Genomic DNA, 16,955 nt, shown 5'->3' on the forward strand with positions numbered 1-16,955 from the left:
GGCAGAGGCCCCGAGGCGGCTGTTGGGCCCGGGGCTGCCAGCCTCCCTGCCACCCCAGCTGCCTCACAGCCCGGCATGATGGCAGAAGGGGCAAGGGAAGGCGTTAAGCCAAGCTGGGCGGCAAGCCTTGGGCCCCGGCAGCTTTTTGACCCCGGCGCTTGTTTGGAGCCCCCAAGGTCTGGCCGGGATGTGGGGTTCACTGCAGGCCAAGGTTGGGCCTCACCCGCCATGCGGGCCAGCCCCATAGGGCACAAGGCAGCGAGGGGGGAGCCCCAGGCTGATGCCTGCTGTGCCACAGGGCTTGCCAAGGGTGATTAACCAAAAAGGGGCAAAGGTTTATCAGGAAAGGCCCCCGTAAAGTAACGGGAGTTAAGTGGTGTCTTACCAAACTACGCTTTTTACATCAGAGCAGCTTTCGGCCCTGTTGCGGAAAATAACCGTTGCACATGTCCCAGCAGAAAAGCTGAGGGATGGTCCTTTTCTGAGGGTTTACAGATCAGGACAACTTACCAAGGTGTCTTCCCCTGCCCCCATGATTCAGATTGTTCTGAGATGCCTTTTCTTCTCCCACCGTGTTGGCTATTCTACCACTGTCCTAAAACTGCCATTATCAGGACTTTGTGTTTCGATAATTGTTTAAGATAGTTTAAATTTGATACCAGTGCCTGTAATAGCCTCATGTAGCATGGTCACATGCCAACCAGTTCAGGCCAAATAGCAAGGCTTGGCCTCAAGCCCAGGCTAAGAGCACTATAACACCACTGCCGGCTGGAGGGATCCTTCCATACCCATCTCTGGTTTGGCCTGGGCTGCTTTTCACCAAGAGATAAGGATAAAACACAGTGCTGGTTTTTTGGGTTTTTTTTTGCCTCCCCAGTGAAAAATAACCCTTAAATGTCTATCATGAATTCATGCTGTGTTTGCTCTGGAGGCGCATTTTCCAAAGGTTTTTCCAAATGAGAAATTCACCTCTGTCACGTGCTGCGCTCTGCTTAAGATAGTAGTAGTAGTAGTAGTGGGTTTCTTCGGGCTTGAGGAGTCCAGAGCTTGTCTCTGTGTTACAGCTACACTTGCTGAGCATATCAGATACAGCAACCAGAATAGTCCAGTGGTGCCAAGAAGCACAGCAGTCGCACCCAAGAATGCAGACATAGAGACAAATCTTCTTGATTGGCACCACAGCGCAGGAAATAGCAGACTTTATACTTTTTTATTGTACTGGGAGTCTTTTTAATACATACCAGTTTTAGAATACCAGCCATTTTTTCCTACCCTTATCCTAATGAACACTTCCATTAGGACACAGTCTGAAGAAGTAATGGTACGAGATTAGTGCCAGTCCACGTTTGATGTTGGTTACATACAACCTGAAAGCTGTGGCTGATGGATACATGCTAGCTGCTATTTCTGTCTATATGGTGTTCCTGGGTGTAGGAATTTGTATTCATTACGCAAGAGTATAAGCCCTACAGCACCTCCTGAGTTAATTTTTCCAGGAATCTTTGCACTTCAGATTTGTCTGTTTACACCTAGGTTGTTTTGTGTGTGTGTGTGTACTTACAAAGCCAGTTTAAGTTGATAAAGAAAAAACACAGGCAACTGGCTTGTTCTTTTCTAACATTTTATGGTTGTTTACTTGGTCAAAAATGCTGTTCAAAACAATAAAAGAATGATTTTGCACCAAGTTTTATGGTTTGAATACTGACTGACATTTGACAATGGTGAAAGAAGTAGCTATGCTTTGAAAGCCACCAATGCACAAGAGGCTTTTGCAAAAATTTCACTCACTAGTTGTTACTTCTTCATGTGAATGCTGATTTTCTTTTACATGCGTCATCTGTGCTTGGGTTGCTTTTTAAAGCTGTTATAAATATTATGGTGCAAGTCATTTTAGTAAAACCTGAGTTCTGCCTCATTGTGAAACCTCATCCAAAAGTTGAATTGAAAGTTTCTGAGGTTTAAGAAATTCAGATAAGTTTGTTTCGTTCATTTCTGTTGCACTTCTGGTTTGGGAACAGAAGCAGAAGTGGAGAAAAGATACGAAAGTGTCTGTTTTTGCAAGATTTCCAGTTCCATTTTGCAGCCCCAAGAGATTCAGATAAGCTTTAGAAACCATACAACTTGTGGAGTAATCTCCCAAGGTAAATAACAGAAGTGTTGTCTCTTGAACAAAGTCAACTTGATTAAACAAAATACATGAGACACAGGGGAAAACAATAGAAGCAGCAAAATGGCAACATATCCAGGATTTACTTATGATATGTTTAATGTTATTTTCAAATGTATTATAGCAAATCTTTCTTCAAATAAAAATTACAAATTAAATACATTTTAAAATCATGAAAAATTAAGGTTTTGCTGTGAAAATTTTCAGAATTGGATTATTGAACAGGCTCTTACTTTTAAAACACTAACCAAACCCCCAAAAAACCCTATTTTCAGACTCAAGTGCAGGTATTTTCATTTACCTCAAATCAGGCTGCATGTGTCCTACTGAAGTCATCCAACAATTTCAACATTAGAGTGAAGAGAGGTTTGATTTACTGCTGGCAGGTTGGATGGTAGAAAGGATGCTTGAAAAGGTATCTTCTTTCTCCTCTAGCTGAGAGTATAAGCCTCCAGCCTTCACATGAAGTACTCCAGAGAGTTGCTGCAGCTTTTTGAGTCCTACTAGTTTTAAAGATATCCAGTTTTAAAGATATGTGGCAGATTTCTCTGTGCTGGCCAGTTGCAGGTATTCCAGGGTACCTGATCGGTAGCTAGCTACCCGTGAAAGCTCCCGTGTCTTGAACCCTTCATCTTCCCTTTTCTGAAGAGTATTTGTTATCATCTCTGCTAAGTCATCGTGTAACCGCTGCTGATTCTCCCTGAAAGTGACAGGATGGAAAAAAGATTCAGTGATTCACATGTTTTTAGTGACCCCCAGATCCCCAGAGGTTTTTAAACATTTCTATCCTATGTTTATTTTCATGATCTTCCCATACTGCTGATAGAAAGTGTGGGCAGAACCAGATTCAGGTTCTGGATTTGGGAACAAAATTCAGGATTTATATGTGATTTTTTTTTTAACTAGTACAGCTCATTGGCTCTGCACAGGAAGTCTGGAGCTGTGTCATTATCAACCTTAAAAAAAAATTTCAGCATCATTTGCATGAAAAGGAAGACATAAATTAGATTAACTCCAAATTAAAATAGATTTTAGCTCTCAACACCATTACTGGTGCCAGCACTTCCACTATTCAACTTCAGGTGGCCTTCAGTAGCAGAGTTGCTACCTTTTCTTGAATTTCTGCAGTGTGTCTGGCTTTTGCTGGAGTACCCACATATGACAATTTTAAGGGGCAATTTTGTCAGTCACAGCCAATATGAGGAAGCAGAAACAAAAACATCACTGACAACAGTAATCCAGCTCAAGAGGTACTTCAGTAGTTGAATAGAATTGCCAATTCAATAATTCTGATAGTCTCAACTGATCATATTAATTAAAAAAAGTTCTGATTTTACAAAAGAGTAATTTCCTGCTCAGCCCAGAGACAAACACTTGTAGTACACTTCTAGTTGTACTGAAACACTGTCATTTCAAAGCAGATGGCAGCAAATTCCCACTTAGTAAAGAGTGACTGTACACAGGAGTTTAGAGCAGAAAGTGATGAACTTAGACATTTAGTGGGTTTGCAGGAAATAATGTAGTACTCCCATGGAAAATATGCGTGAAGTAAACACAACCATTTATCCTGACTTCAATTTTGCATGGTTTCTCAAAAACAACACTTTCACTATTACTATATTTTATCCAATACTAATGCAAAATGATAGCTCAGTTCCAGGATATCAACCTCTTTTTTTTCTTTTTTTTTTTTTTCTTGATAACTTACCTCCTATGTGTTAGAAAGTAAGCTTTTGATCAATTTTTAAAGACTTTATGCCTGTGCAATACTACAGTAACTTTGTCTGCCTGTTCTGCAGAATACTGCTCAAATCCAAGATGATTGAGGGATTGGAGCATCTTCCTTATGAAGAAAGGCTGAGAGAGCTGGGACTCTTTGTCCTGGAGAAGAGAAGGCTGAGGGGAGACCTTATTATTACTTACAAATATCTAAAGGGTGGGTTGAAGGAGGATGGAGCCAGACTCTTCTCGGTGGTTCCCAGTGACAGGACGAGGGGCAATGGGTGCAAGTTGGAGCATAGGAAGTTCCGTTCCAACACACGGAAAAACTTCTTTACAGTTAGGGTGACAGAGCACTGGAACAGGCTGCCCAGGGAGGGTGTGGAGTCTCCTTCTCTGGAGATTTTCAAAACCCGCCTGGATGCAGTCCTGAGTAATGTGCTGTAGGCAATCCTGCTTTAGCAGGGGAGTTGGACTAGATGATCTCTAGAGGTCCCTTCCAACTCTGAAAATTCTGTGATTCTGTGATTAATCCTCAAGTTTCATTCCTCCTACAAATTCCCCCACAAGAGCTTACAGGCATAACATGGTATTACAGAGAGCTGCACATGCAGTTGAGGTTATCCTCTCACTGTACTGTCACACGCAGGTGCCATTAGGACTAAAGTTTTGGGAATATGAATGTTTTTCATTTTTCTGTCAATCTCTGGCACTTACCACGTCAGCAACTTGTCCTGTAAGTCTTATTTCCCTTCCAAGAAAATGAACCCGTTAAGCACTTATATATACAAATAACCTTCATCCTATGCATAGTCCCACATCATGAATATTTACATGTGTTTATATGCACATACACTGTTAAGCCTTTAAATACTGAAGGCAAGTTGGGTGGTATCAAAAAACCCACAACAAGCGCCAGGGAGGAATAGTGAAGGCTAAAGTGCAAAGACTGGGAATTTATCTTCCCTTTCCATGTATAAAGACCATCTTACACAGAAGGAGGTGTTGGGAGATTGTATTTCTTGTCCTCAGTACCCGTCAGCCAGTAGGTAATCTCCGTTCCTCTGCCCTAAAGATGTATGACAAGAGAAAGCACAATTTAGGGATTAGAACGCAATTTCCTGTAGCTAATTTACTTAAATAATACTGTATTGCCCATTGCTGTGTTTGCCTTTGCTTGTTTTCAGTAACTGTTGCTTACAGGAAAGGATTAAACATCAGATGTAAGAACAAGAGTAATGCGGGAGATGCAGCTGCACACCCGCTCCTTTTCTCCATGACCCGAAACACATGCTGTGGGAGAGGTGAGCTGTGCCACCTGCCGCCAGCTCCCAAGTACAGACATCCCCCAAGTGTAATAGACCGAAATAAATGGATTGGTAGATAGACAGTCAGATACTGGAGTATGAGCAAATAAACAATAGATTCAGCTTCCCTTCCATCTGATTAATTCACTCCACAATTTTCTGTTACAAATGGTTTGTTTCATTTATTCTCCATATCTTTATGTTGCTTTAATTTATGACTTAGGGAGCTCTTCATTGTCTTTATAGAAGTGTCTTCAACTGCTAGAGAACTGTAATACCAATTGATCAGTAACCCTTGTTCCCCAGCTGTTATTGAAGTTACAGGGTACTCTCAGCTATATAAGACTTTTATACTATTCCTCTTCTCTGTGTTCGTACACGCGCATGGTAAAAGTTACCTTCAAGTACGTTTCTCCTCTCACTTCATACTGGAATCGGCAGTCTGTTCTTTTCAGGATGTTAATAGTGGAACCATTTACATGAATCCTTAAAGCTAAAAAATAAAGACACAACAAAAGCACAATCTGGAAATGTATTGTATAATCATATTAAGTATATGTGAAAATTGGTGCTATAGCAGAAGCTCCTCTAATTATTATCAACATGAATTCTGAGAGTCAAATTAAACGAGAATCAGTTACACCACTGTACAAAAAAATCTGACTCCACTATGTAGCGTTGTATCTAGGGAGGAACAGCTGGTACAGCCATTGATCTGAAATACAGGTGACCATGGTATCAGTAGTATTTAGATGCCAAAAGGGAAAAGAATAATTGGGAGTGTCCTATACAGAGAATAGTCATGTGAAGACACTGCACGGGAGGAAGACAAACTGGCTCTTGACTCAGTTCCCTAATGGTGAAATTGAAGACGTAATTGCTTCAACTTAAAATATTCAGTCAGCATATTTACACAACAGAGCTGTAATACAATTCTAGGTTGAACTAAAATCTGCCATTCGTAGAGTAAAATTAAATCCCAGGCACATAAGTATCATATCTTCCACAGGAACTCAGCCAGTGAACCAGCCTGTGTACTCCCTGTTACCAGCACTGAAGCATGAACAAGGAACAATTCTTTGTTGCCCAGCAGGACAGTGAAACAATTGGTAATCAAAACAAATAGGGCTTCTCAATCTTTAAAACTTCTGCAAGGCGATAATAAGTTGTTCTCAGCTGAAAACAGATACTTCAGTCACAAGCTAACCAATAATCTCTGGTCCTGTTACACTGACAGCTAAAATTAAATCCTTACGCAATCCTGTGGATTCCATCCGCGAAGCTGTGTTCACTGTATCTCCAAACAAACAGTAACGAGGCATTTTTATTCCAACCACACCAGCCGCACATGGACCTAGAAATGGGATGCAGAGAATGAAAAAAAAAAAAAAAGGTGGATCAAGACACTATTTGTTTGGAAGGTGTCTCACTGTTGCACAGCAGTGCAGTACCTGCTGGAGCTCTCACTGATGACAATACTCTGTACCTCACTTCCCAAAGTATCTGGTGGTCTTCCCTTCCACTCCAAACCAAGCCTAGCTCTGTTCGTCTTGCATAATCCAATAAGAGCATAACAAGGAGATGGATGCACAGTGTTAATTGTATTTAAACACAATTTTTGTGCAGAAAAAAAATATGCAGTTATTAACTGTCAGCTTTGGAAGCAAGAGGAAAAGAAAAAAAGCTTCATTATGGAGGGGTACATAGTGATGCCTCAAAGGGTTTCCCAGTGTCACAGTCGCTTTCACTGATATGTTCCTCCCCTGGCAACTGGTGTTTAGGCGGTTGTTGAAACAAACAAAAATGAAGAGACAAAATTTCCCGAAGTACTTGGGAGCTATCTGCTTGAGCTATCTGCAGTTCCTCTTTGAGAAAAAAATATTTTTATAGATTAATTAAAACATGAATTGCCACATAGGCTTGTCAGAACTTTTGCCTCCAAAAGTATAGAGCTGCATTTTGTGGCTAGACAAGCATATCTGATCTCTACTTTGGTCAGGAAGGAGCAATCTGTGAAAGCTTATTTGATACAGCCGGCTTAATCATAGCAGGAACAATGGCAGCTGCTCTTCCTAGCTACTAACTTAAGCTATATTGAATGGGTATGGGCTATTTCACTTTGGGGGGGGCAAACCAGTATCTTAGTTATTTCTGTTGCTCTTCCTCCAGGTATGTTGTTTTCAACCTGGTTCTTCATGAGGAGAGCAGTTTCATATGCTGTACTACCAGATCTTTTATGGGTGTCTATTCTGTTCAAAAACAAGGCAACAAAATTGTCATTGTTGATCTAGCACTACTGGGTACCAGAGTGAATTCCAATGCGAATCCAAACAGGCAGACCCGGCAGGTGTCTCAGTTCAAAAGATCCCATGAAGCTGAGGATGTCCAGAGCCATCATGGAGATGTCTACAGCATGCCGGTTGCCATTCCTCTTTGGTAAACCACTCACCACCATGTAAGCATCACCAATGGTCTCCACCTGTGGAAACACAATTAGAACTCACTACCTGCAGACATGAGGTAATCTTGACCTGTTTTTCTCTCTTTTGTCTTTGCTTAGAAGGCAGATTCCCAAATCCACCATATCATCCAATTTGATTTGTGTGTCCCCTAGTTGTTAACTGAGCAAAAGTGCGGAGCTATTCACCTTGTAAACATCATGATGGTCAAGAATGTGGTCAAAGTTCTTGTAGATATCATTCAGCATATCTACCACCTCCATAGGGGTGCTGTATTTGCAGAGTGTGGTGAAGCCAACAATGTCACTGAAGTAGATAGTGACTTCTTCAAATAGCTCTGGCTCTACCAGGCCAGTCTCCTTCAAAGACTTTACTACTGGCCTGTGGAAATAGAGAAGGCAGGAAGACAGAAGAGTAGTCTGTGTTTAATATTAAAGGTATTTTTTCATGCAACCCAACCACATCATTGCTTCCTGTGTAGGAAACATCAAATAGTTTGCTGAAAACTGCCACTGTAATCGCATTTTAGATGCTCATAGTGCCTTTCAGCCAGGGACCTCAAAGCACTTACTAATGTTAATTAATGCACTACAGCCTTACGAAATCCAAGTGTGTTAATAGCCATGGAAACTGAGGCACAGGAAACTGTTTCTTGGCCAAGGTCAGAAACGGGGATATAGAGTCAAATTTAAAACTGATATTCTGAAACTTCTAACATGTAGCCACATTCTACCCACACAATAAGTAAGAACAGACATATTTTTCTATTTCCCTAGCGCAGAAGTAATTTAATCCTCATAATTACATCACCTCATCCTGATTTCAGATGAGATATCATAGTCTGATAATTTTATGGAGCAAAAATTCAATACCATGACAGTCAATATCTATTTAGAGGGACCTTCATTTTCTTGCATTTCTAAATCCAGGAAAATACCTGTTCCTAGTGGAAATGTTAGAAGAGAATAACTGAAAGAGACCCAGAAAATTATAGGTGTTGTACAATGCTGTGCAACAAAGAGACTAATAGAGTGGTAGGAACAACAAAGGGTAGAAGGAAACAAAGATTCCTTGTCACACCGTCTACACAGACAAATCATTTCAAAATTTCCCCAAAACTGGATTGAACAGACACTTTTTTTTTTAAGATGAGTCATAAAATCAAAACCCTGACTACTTAAATACCCTTCAAACTAGTAATGACATACCAGGATAGTTTTAATGTTCCAAATGTATGCAATACCAAAATTATTGGTATTACCAGTATTGCCATATCAATAATACTTGTCTTACACTATCCTCTGAAGCATCCATCTAGCTCAGTCTGGCCCAGCCCACCTCAGCCCCTCTGTTGCATTGCTAAATCCCAGCCTGAAGTTGGACTGCACTCTTGCTTTCCTGCTGGAGACACTTCTATCTAGCAAGGTGCTGGAACAGAACAGAGCTCTGTGATGTGGGATCACCGTAGATGTATGTGTTCTCAGGAAGGCAGTGAAAAAGTTGTTTGTGCTGGAAAGGGGGATCCTGTGCATGAAGAGAAGTTGAGCAAGATAATGGGTCCCAGTACCCTCTTGGCATGAAACTCCACTGTAGGGTGGAGACCTCAGGAACAGCTTCTTTTCTTTGTGCCCTAGCAGGATCCGATTAGAGGGGAAGGAAATAGGAGATTAATATTAATCCCAACCCCAACTCTCCAAGAGTCGGATGATATATGTAAATAACATGTCCGTGAAAATCCTCCTGGCCAGTTACCTTGGAAGTAACATGAAATTAAGCCTGTCTGCTCTGTCTCGCTCTGCTTTGTATAGCTCTGTCCTTTCCTCCACCAGGTGCTCCAGGTTCCGGGAATACAGCTGTAGACGCCGAATCAGGGTATCCATGTAGCTTTCATTGGTCTGGCCATGGTAGTTACTGCGAAGAACAGAAATAGACAGGAGCCAACAAGACCGGCTGATGGAAGCACATTGTTGAGAGAGGCAAAAGCAGGCAAAAAAGGAGCAACAGAAAACTTCTCCAGTGTTTGACTTCCATGTAGTTAGAATGCAAAGTGCCTAGAGTGCATCATTCTTTTTGTTGCTTGGAGAACTTATGTGTATGAATTGAAAGTCTGCGATCCACGCTTGTCACTTGGAGGTGGTAGTTCTTAAAGCACCCTTAAATCACCTAGCCCGGCTAATATTCTCAACTCCAGGTTACCGTGGGCAATCCATGAACATTCATTTGTAAAAAGTAACTGACAAGCTCAAATCCTGAGAGGAAACTAAAGATAGTAGGTAGAAAATTGCATATAACATTTAGATGGGGACTTCAGCTGGAAAGATTAAGACAATATGGGGCTGCCTGTGTAGAAGACAGAGCAATTGAATGGAACAATTAGCAGCCCCCAGGCTAGTTTGGCTCACAAGATCTTGCAGACTCCAGCTTACTAACTCAGATTAGTATTGTACCCAACTGGACTTTCAAGCCACTCTTACTTTAAACAAATCTTTATGTCAGGGATGCACCATCTTGGAGCCCTCCATGAGCAAAACACCATGTTGCATGTCACAAGAGGCAACCTCTTTGCTTTTGTGGGATGGAGGCTTAGGAGTTGAACCAGGACATCTTTCTATTCAGCTGCAGTAAGATTATTCAATTAATACATTAAGTTATGCGTAGTGCAGTTATCCTTCTGCCCATGTGAAGTGTAAAATGATGTGAGTACTGTTGGCGTTTGTTAATGAGGAGAGCTTTAAAAACTGAGGAGCAATTTCCCAAGAGAATTGATTAAAAGCTCACTGTTTGGACATTGAAATAATTAATTCAGATGTTTGGACACTGAAATAATTAATTCAGACCAAACTCTGGAGGAACAATGCAGCATTGACCAGGTGAACGGCCTATATAAGCCCAGAGGGTTTATCCAGCTATGGCCCTTATTATACCACAACTTTATACCAACAAAACCCTGTAATTAATACTTCTGGTGAGTTACAACCCAACACTTCTAGTCAGCTTAATTTAGGACCATCCAAACTCATTTATGGCACAACTCAGCTCATCCAAACTTTCTAATCATCCTCCAAACATTTATGTGCATTCATTTCCCGAAACTTGGACAACATGAGTCACTATCCAACTCTTGACTAGAGACAGAGGTAGAATTACGCGAATGATTTAAATCTCTAATTATCCAGCTTGCTACTTTCACAATGTACCAATTTGAGGTATGGTGATCATCTTACCCTCACTAAGCTAATACATGCATAATGCTTATGTACACACATGGACGTATACATACACACGTGCTCACCTACGTTTCTGCCAGAGAATAAAAGAGGATCTAAGTGAAGACACGCAGTTTTTCCACTGACTGAATCATAATCACATCAGCTTACATACTTAAAAAATATGAGCTTTCTAACACTTAGGAGGAGTGTTAAAAAATGGAGCCCCTGCTGCTCACCTGAATATTTTAGCCAGAGTACTCTCAATTTTCTTAAAGTCAGGCCTTTTCTCTGGATCTTCCTCCCAGCAGCTCTTCACTAGTGTATACACCTTCAAACAAAAATTTATGGAAAGTCCACCTGAGTAATGGATGTAGAAGGATAATGGTGCTAAACAGCACTAGTTCATTAGGGAATTTCCGGTTACTCTTGACCAGCAACATATTAAAATGTGTGACTAACTGTGTTGAATCTATGGTTAGGACATTCATTGCAGGCATCTTAAACTTAACTCTGTGGTGACTAGTGACATGATCTTGGCTTGAATTTGCAGTACATAAATGAAAGGCAAGTAAATGGATCCAGTCTGGCAGCTGGTGCCAGATACAGTTATTGACACGGAGGTAAATGCTGTGGTAATTATATTTCCAATATCCTGAGTTTGGAATTTTTCTGCAACTGGTGATTCAGCCAAAAGAACGGAGATCGTTGCTGAATACGTGGACATCTACAATATAGACATTTTCACCTAAGCAAGAAGTCTTAGGGGCTATATAATCAGTGGAGAGAGGTATATTTGAGGTGTGATTCATCCCATCTTAAAGATATCTAAAATAGGTCAGAAGAGTGGCACCATATAAGCATCCATTTCTTTCCAGTGAAATAATTTTCATGAGTTGTATTTCATTTCACTATAACAACTACAGAATACCATTTTTTCCCATGAGGTTAGGACATTTGGCATAAAATGTGCATAGCTTTCAACCTCCCATGATCATGAGCTCTAGTTTGGCCAGGACTTCCACCCTTCACCCAGAAAATGGCTTAGTTAATTATTAGCTTACTTCCATGTCTCTTTCTCCCACTGTTTCCAAGGACAGGTCTGGCCGGAAAGGCTTCACTCCTTTGCCGCTCTCCACTCTGTAAAGTTTCTCTAACACAGGAAAAAGATGCAAAGTTTTAAACAACAACAACAACAAAAAAAAACCATAAGAAGGACATTCCTTGTGGATAGCATCCTGTGATGTTACAAGTTACTGTACAAACAGACGCTTTGAAGACAGTTCCCTCATTTTTATGTGAGTTTCAACTTCGGAGCTTTTCTAAATATATGGCACAAGATCAGAACAGTCTGGCTTGAAGGCCCCTGAAAGCAAAATGAATAGGAATGTATGTGAGTATTTATTGGTCACGGTAGACATGGTTATGGCATCTTCCCAAATGAACGTTAGGCATTATTAGTGTGCCTCTCAGCATGAAGTATAGCTATAGTGAAAAACAATGTGAAAAGCAACTTGATCAAAAGTGTGGAGACATACGACTCTCATCAAAGCAGTTCAAATGAACCTGCAGATGCTCTGCTTCCTTAAAACTAGGCTAATAATGTAAGTGCTTTAAAAACATTGCATGTTAGCTCACTTATACTCTTACTCATTAAATCAGTTCTGTGAAAGTTATTTGGATTTGGAACATATCAGAATGCAGGCTGCATTTGCACAACTCAATTTAAGCACAGTAAGTGAGAGCTAAAGCAAAAATCTCTCTCTATCATTCTCCTCCAGACCTCAAGAGTTCCAGAAGGAGTTAAAAAAAAGAAGCAATTTTAACCTCTGAGGGAGAGAAAGAGAAACTGAAAGATCCGTGAACAAGTGTGAAACACACTTATTAATAATGTCTAATTATATTTGGGAGAAAATTTTACGGAAGGAAGCATATAATGAGATGAGGAAGGTTTGTAATCGTGATGGTACATGCAAGTCTAGAGCAGCTAGGGATGGCTAAGCATGCCCAGTGTGTATGATCACCCTAAAAAGATGCAGTAGCTTCCAGCTTTGTGGTACAGAAATTACAGACTAGAGAAGGAGCAGGAGACTTGAGTCTCCCAAATGCTGTGGAGTGGAGAGACTGCTAAGAAGTCCTCTGTGGGCTAAGAGACAGAAGAATCTCATGTATACAAGAGGAATGTGTTGGATTTCCACACTGCACACACACCTGAGAGCAGAAGTAACAGCAACTATTAGCAACACTGCAATTAGCCAGTGGCGGAAAGTAGTGGAACAAGGAGGCAGCTTGGACTGAGCGTTGGTACGTGACAAGATTTCACAGTCTTGAACAGCGAATGAGGTGTTTCTGCAGAAGAGTGGACCAACCAGCTGGCCTGACAGCTGTCTCACAGTGAAGTCAGTGAAGAGGGCTATGACCTAGTTACTTCTATACATTAGAAATCCAATTCTCTATGCCCATTGTCTTTGTGGGACTCCTTTTCTCTCATGAGTAGCAATATTATTGTATGTTAACTTGATGGATACATATTTCCAGGTTGAGAAGTACCTGGAAGTTGAGTTTAATTTTCCTAAGTTGGTGGATGGAAGCTAGATACAAGGTTTTTTAAACAACTCTTTTAAAATCTGAACAGAGTCCTTGCTGCTGCCAATAAAGTCCTGGAGCAGCGGTTGTATCAGTTTTTCTGAAATATCAATGTCACGTCTTCTAACTTGCAAAAATTAACTTCTGATAGCCTAGGCATTGAAAAACTTTCTGCAGATTTAAAACCCAAATGAATCTAACATGCAACAGGGACATTTCTTTGCCCATTGCCATTGACTCTAATTTGGTATTCTTTTTGCTTTTTTTATCTTAGATATTTGTAAATTAATGGTCACCCCAAGTTTGAGCTACTCTCTTCCAAAGTTAGATGATGCCACAAACAAATTCAAAGGTGTTTGAATAAGTGTGATCCAGCTTCTTGCTGCCTCATCTTGGGTAATGAATGAATCCAGACATTTAAATGAGAAGCCACTTTGGCAATATATAATAACACTCATTCCTTTCTGTTACATGAAATTTGATGAACTGCTGAAACTAGGCTGAACACATTTACTCAAATTGCATAATCGAAAATCAAGAATAATACCAGCAGCCATTAGATCAGTAATATATATCTCAGACATCTACTAATGCTTTTAAGGAAAAAGCGTTGTGGAGAAAACAATCTCCTCACTGAATGGAAAACTTAAAATTTCAACTGAAGTTTACAAAGCAGATTTTTTTTTAAGTTACACCGAATCCAGGCTTACCAAACAGGCTTCAAGCCCCATAAATTTATTGCTCTTACTAAAAATGCTGATATGTGTGACCATCTCCGGCAACAGCACCTAGAGGTGCTAAAAATTCTTTCAGTTGGATGGATTAACCTAATGCTATTTGAAACTGACAGTCTTTCTAAAATGACAAAATGCAGTACTAAGTAACAGGTCAAAGTTAAAACAAGGAACCAGATTGTGACTGTGACAGCTATGGTCAAATACGGGGCAGTGAGGATGCCACCACATCTCAGAAGAGCCCAGAAACACAGCATCTGAGGCTAACAATAATCATTAACCTAACACAGAAGGACTGTAACTGCTGAACAAACACTTGAAAGAATGTAGTTTGCTATGGATTTTCTTTGCAAGTCAAAATGAGCAAGGAAGAGCATTGGTCTCTCCTTTCTCCATCTATTTCAGTAATATTTGTAAAATCCTTGTATTCATGAGAATTGTGTCTGCCTCTCCCCAGGAAAAAGGAACAGAAAAACTTTTATTTTCTCTACCTTATCTTAAGCATGGAGTTCTGAGAGTTTGCTTGAAGGGGAAGAGGCATTTCTAATCTCTTTTAGGTCTACATTTATATTAAAAAGTTGGTGATGTGAAATACTGCATTTCCCCAAATATGAACATAGATTAGCAATAATGTAGGATAATGAACATGCCCCAAAAGTTATTCTCAAATGTAACTCAGGAAAAGAGCAATTAGCCTGTCCAGCTACTGCTCTAGATGTTTTAGCAAATGTGAGGCAGATCTATCAGAATGACTCAGAGGTAAAGGCAGTGTCTAAACTTGTTGTTGGTAACTGTTACTAGGAAAATCCTAAACCCACACATGCTTTTATGTCAGTTCTAATATATAATAATGCCTGGATTCTGGGAACTGGGATTGACTGGGCTGTTAGCCACTCAAAAACAGTGCCACAAAATGCACAAAATGGGGTTTAATGGATGCACGACAGGAAGAGATGCTTTTTCTGGCAGAAGTTAAATGACTAAAGTTAATTCTGACAGGCTTGAATAAAGTCTGAATTGCCAGTTTTTAAATGCCAATGTTCTTGTGTCATGCTGCTGAGTTTTTGTTGTTCTGTGTTGACATTGCTGATTTACAATGCCTGATATGAGTGAATTATTATATGTTGGGCACAACTCATAATAGAAAAACCTTTGTGGCCTTTACTGTGTTACAGTAAATCTGGACAGCATTGTATAATGTTAACTTCTGTAATGCTGTGGCCAAGGTGACGAGGGAGAAGAAAGGGCAAGAAAACTCAGTGCAAACTTTATTTACAGAAAGAATAAGAACACTTGCCCCCACAGTGAGATCCTTCAAACAGGGTCTTCATTTGTCACACGGTGAGAGAAGCAGCAGTTCAAGCTGCTGTCAGAGACAGTGCCTTTCACAAAACGTGGAGAATGCACCAGTTACAGCTACACCATCCCAGAAGGCTGCAATGGAGGAGAAATTTATGTATTTACCTTTGTTGTCCCGGCAGTGTCCCGTGTAGAAAGTCTCCCTGCGTAGGATGATTTCTTGGGCAATGATCCCGTAGCTGTACACGTCACCCTTCTGAGATACATCAGCGTGACGGAGATGCTCAGGAGCTGTCCACAGGTCTGAAGATTCAGATGACAACAGGGAACGAGGTAAAGGGGGAAGGGAGAGAAGTAATTGAAAAAGGGTGATCCTTCTCAGAACATCCATTGGCTATAGTGATATTTCCTTTTACACTTTCCATATCAAACCCAGAGCCCACTGGTACTATTTATTTCCTACTTTAGCATTTTTCTTGAGAAGCTGACATTAATAAAGGTTAGATAAACCTCTGATGTGGTAGTTTTCAATTGTCTGGGGTTTGCTGACCCTACTGTTTTCCACTGTAGGTGCAAAAACTCACACCTCCAGGTTATTGTTAATGAACTTGCTTTTCTTAGCTACCTTTCATGGGCTTCCTAGAAATAGCCCATGCATCTGTATAAGACCAAGGAATGCCAGTGCTATTAAAAAAAAAAAATCTGAGCCATAAATTATTAAGCCAGATACATGGAGTTTGTTATACAAGTTGTCAGATGAGAAGACTGTAATATTTCCCAGCGGCCTTGATATCATGAATCTATTGAAATAATTCTCAAGTGCTTTTGTACCTGACATATTACCTGCTCATAACCACTTTCTTTCTACAGAAATTATTAACCTGTATTTCTAGTGCAACAAGCACCACTGTACCTCAAAACCAGAGTGCTGCCATGGTATGACAGTTTGTTATGACATCCTGGTGATTTATCATAACAGTGACCTGAACACAGTGACCCTGAAGACAGTGATATGATATCAGGCCGCAACATCCAGCCACAATCAATCTGTAGATCTCTTGTGAAACAGGAAGTTTTCTTCAAGGAAAGAAATAGAGTAGCCAGAAATTTTGAGGCTGCTTGTCAAAGCATTTATCTTATGAGCAATGAAAGAAGAGAAATACAAATGTAATAATAATAGAAATTTAAATATGAAATTCTTAAAATGAAGACTGAACAAAGCATTTATATTCAGTGCACTTTTCTTGCTCTTTTTATGTTCTTATTCCTACTTTTGAGCATGTTTGAGTCTGAATGTAAAAATTTTCTCTCAACTCAGTTGCAACCACACTTTCTTCTCAGATCATATACTACAGTTATCGCACAGTGCTGTGCTTATTATGCCCCAAGCTCTACTGCACAAATTCAGATGACATAATTTCAGATGGTCTTGTCTCTTCAGTCAAGAAGAAAAGAGGGGTAAGAAAGAAAAGATGAGT

At 40.3% G+C, this 16,955-nt stretch overlaps 2 protein-coding genes across 2 annotated transcripts in view; both read right to left on the bottom strand.

Annotated features, from left to right (window-relative positions):
- PLBD1 (phospholipase B domain containing 1) overlaps positions 1–230 on the bottom strand; it is a 41,674-nt gene extending 41,444 nt beyond the window's left edge. The window contains exon 1 of the mRNA XM_009895261.1: positions 224–230. Within this exon, the coding sequence (XP_009893563.1) occupies positions 224–230 (7 nt within the window). The remainder of the gene's footprint in view (positions 1–223) is intronic.
- Positions 231–2,458: 2,228 nt separating this feature from the next.
- The window catches only part of GUCY2C (guanylate cyclase 2C (heat stable enterotoxin receptor)), a 44,707-nt gene continuing 30,210 nt past the window's right edge, over positions 2,459–16,955 (bottom strand). Inside the window, exons 18-27 of the mRNA XM_009895226.1 lie at positions 15,643–15,780; positions 11,923–12,011; positions 11,098–11,189; positions 9,405–9,563; positions 7,841–8,033; positions 7,498–7,672; positions 6,449–6,547; positions 5,592–5,686; positions 4,879–4,955; positions 2,459–2,867 (exon numbers count right to left, since the gene is read on the bottom strand). Coding sequence (XP_009893528.1) covers positions 2,693–2,867; positions 4,879–4,955; positions 5,592–5,686; positions 6,449–6,547; positions 7,498–7,672; positions 7,841–8,033; positions 9,405–9,563; positions 11,098–11,189; positions 11,923–12,011; positions 15,643–15,780 — 1,292 coding nt within the window. The 3' untranslated portion in view covers positions 2,459–2,692. The remainder of the gene's footprint in view (positions 2,868–4,878; positions 4,956–5,591; positions 5,687–6,448; positions 6,548–7,497; positions 7,673–7,840; positions 8,034–9,404; positions 9,564–11,097; positions 11,190–11,922; positions 12,012–15,642; positions 15,781–16,955) is intronic.

The sequence above is a fragment of the Charadrius vociferus genome, unplaced genomic scaffold (genome assembly GCF_000708025.1).
Source record: "Charadrius vociferus isolate BGI_N301 unplaced genomic scaffold, ASM70802v2 scaffold251, whole genome shotgun sequence".
NCBI classification, from domain to species: domain Eukaryota; kingdom Metazoa; phylum Chordata; class Aves; order Charadriiformes; family Charadriidae; genus Charadrius; species Charadrius vociferus.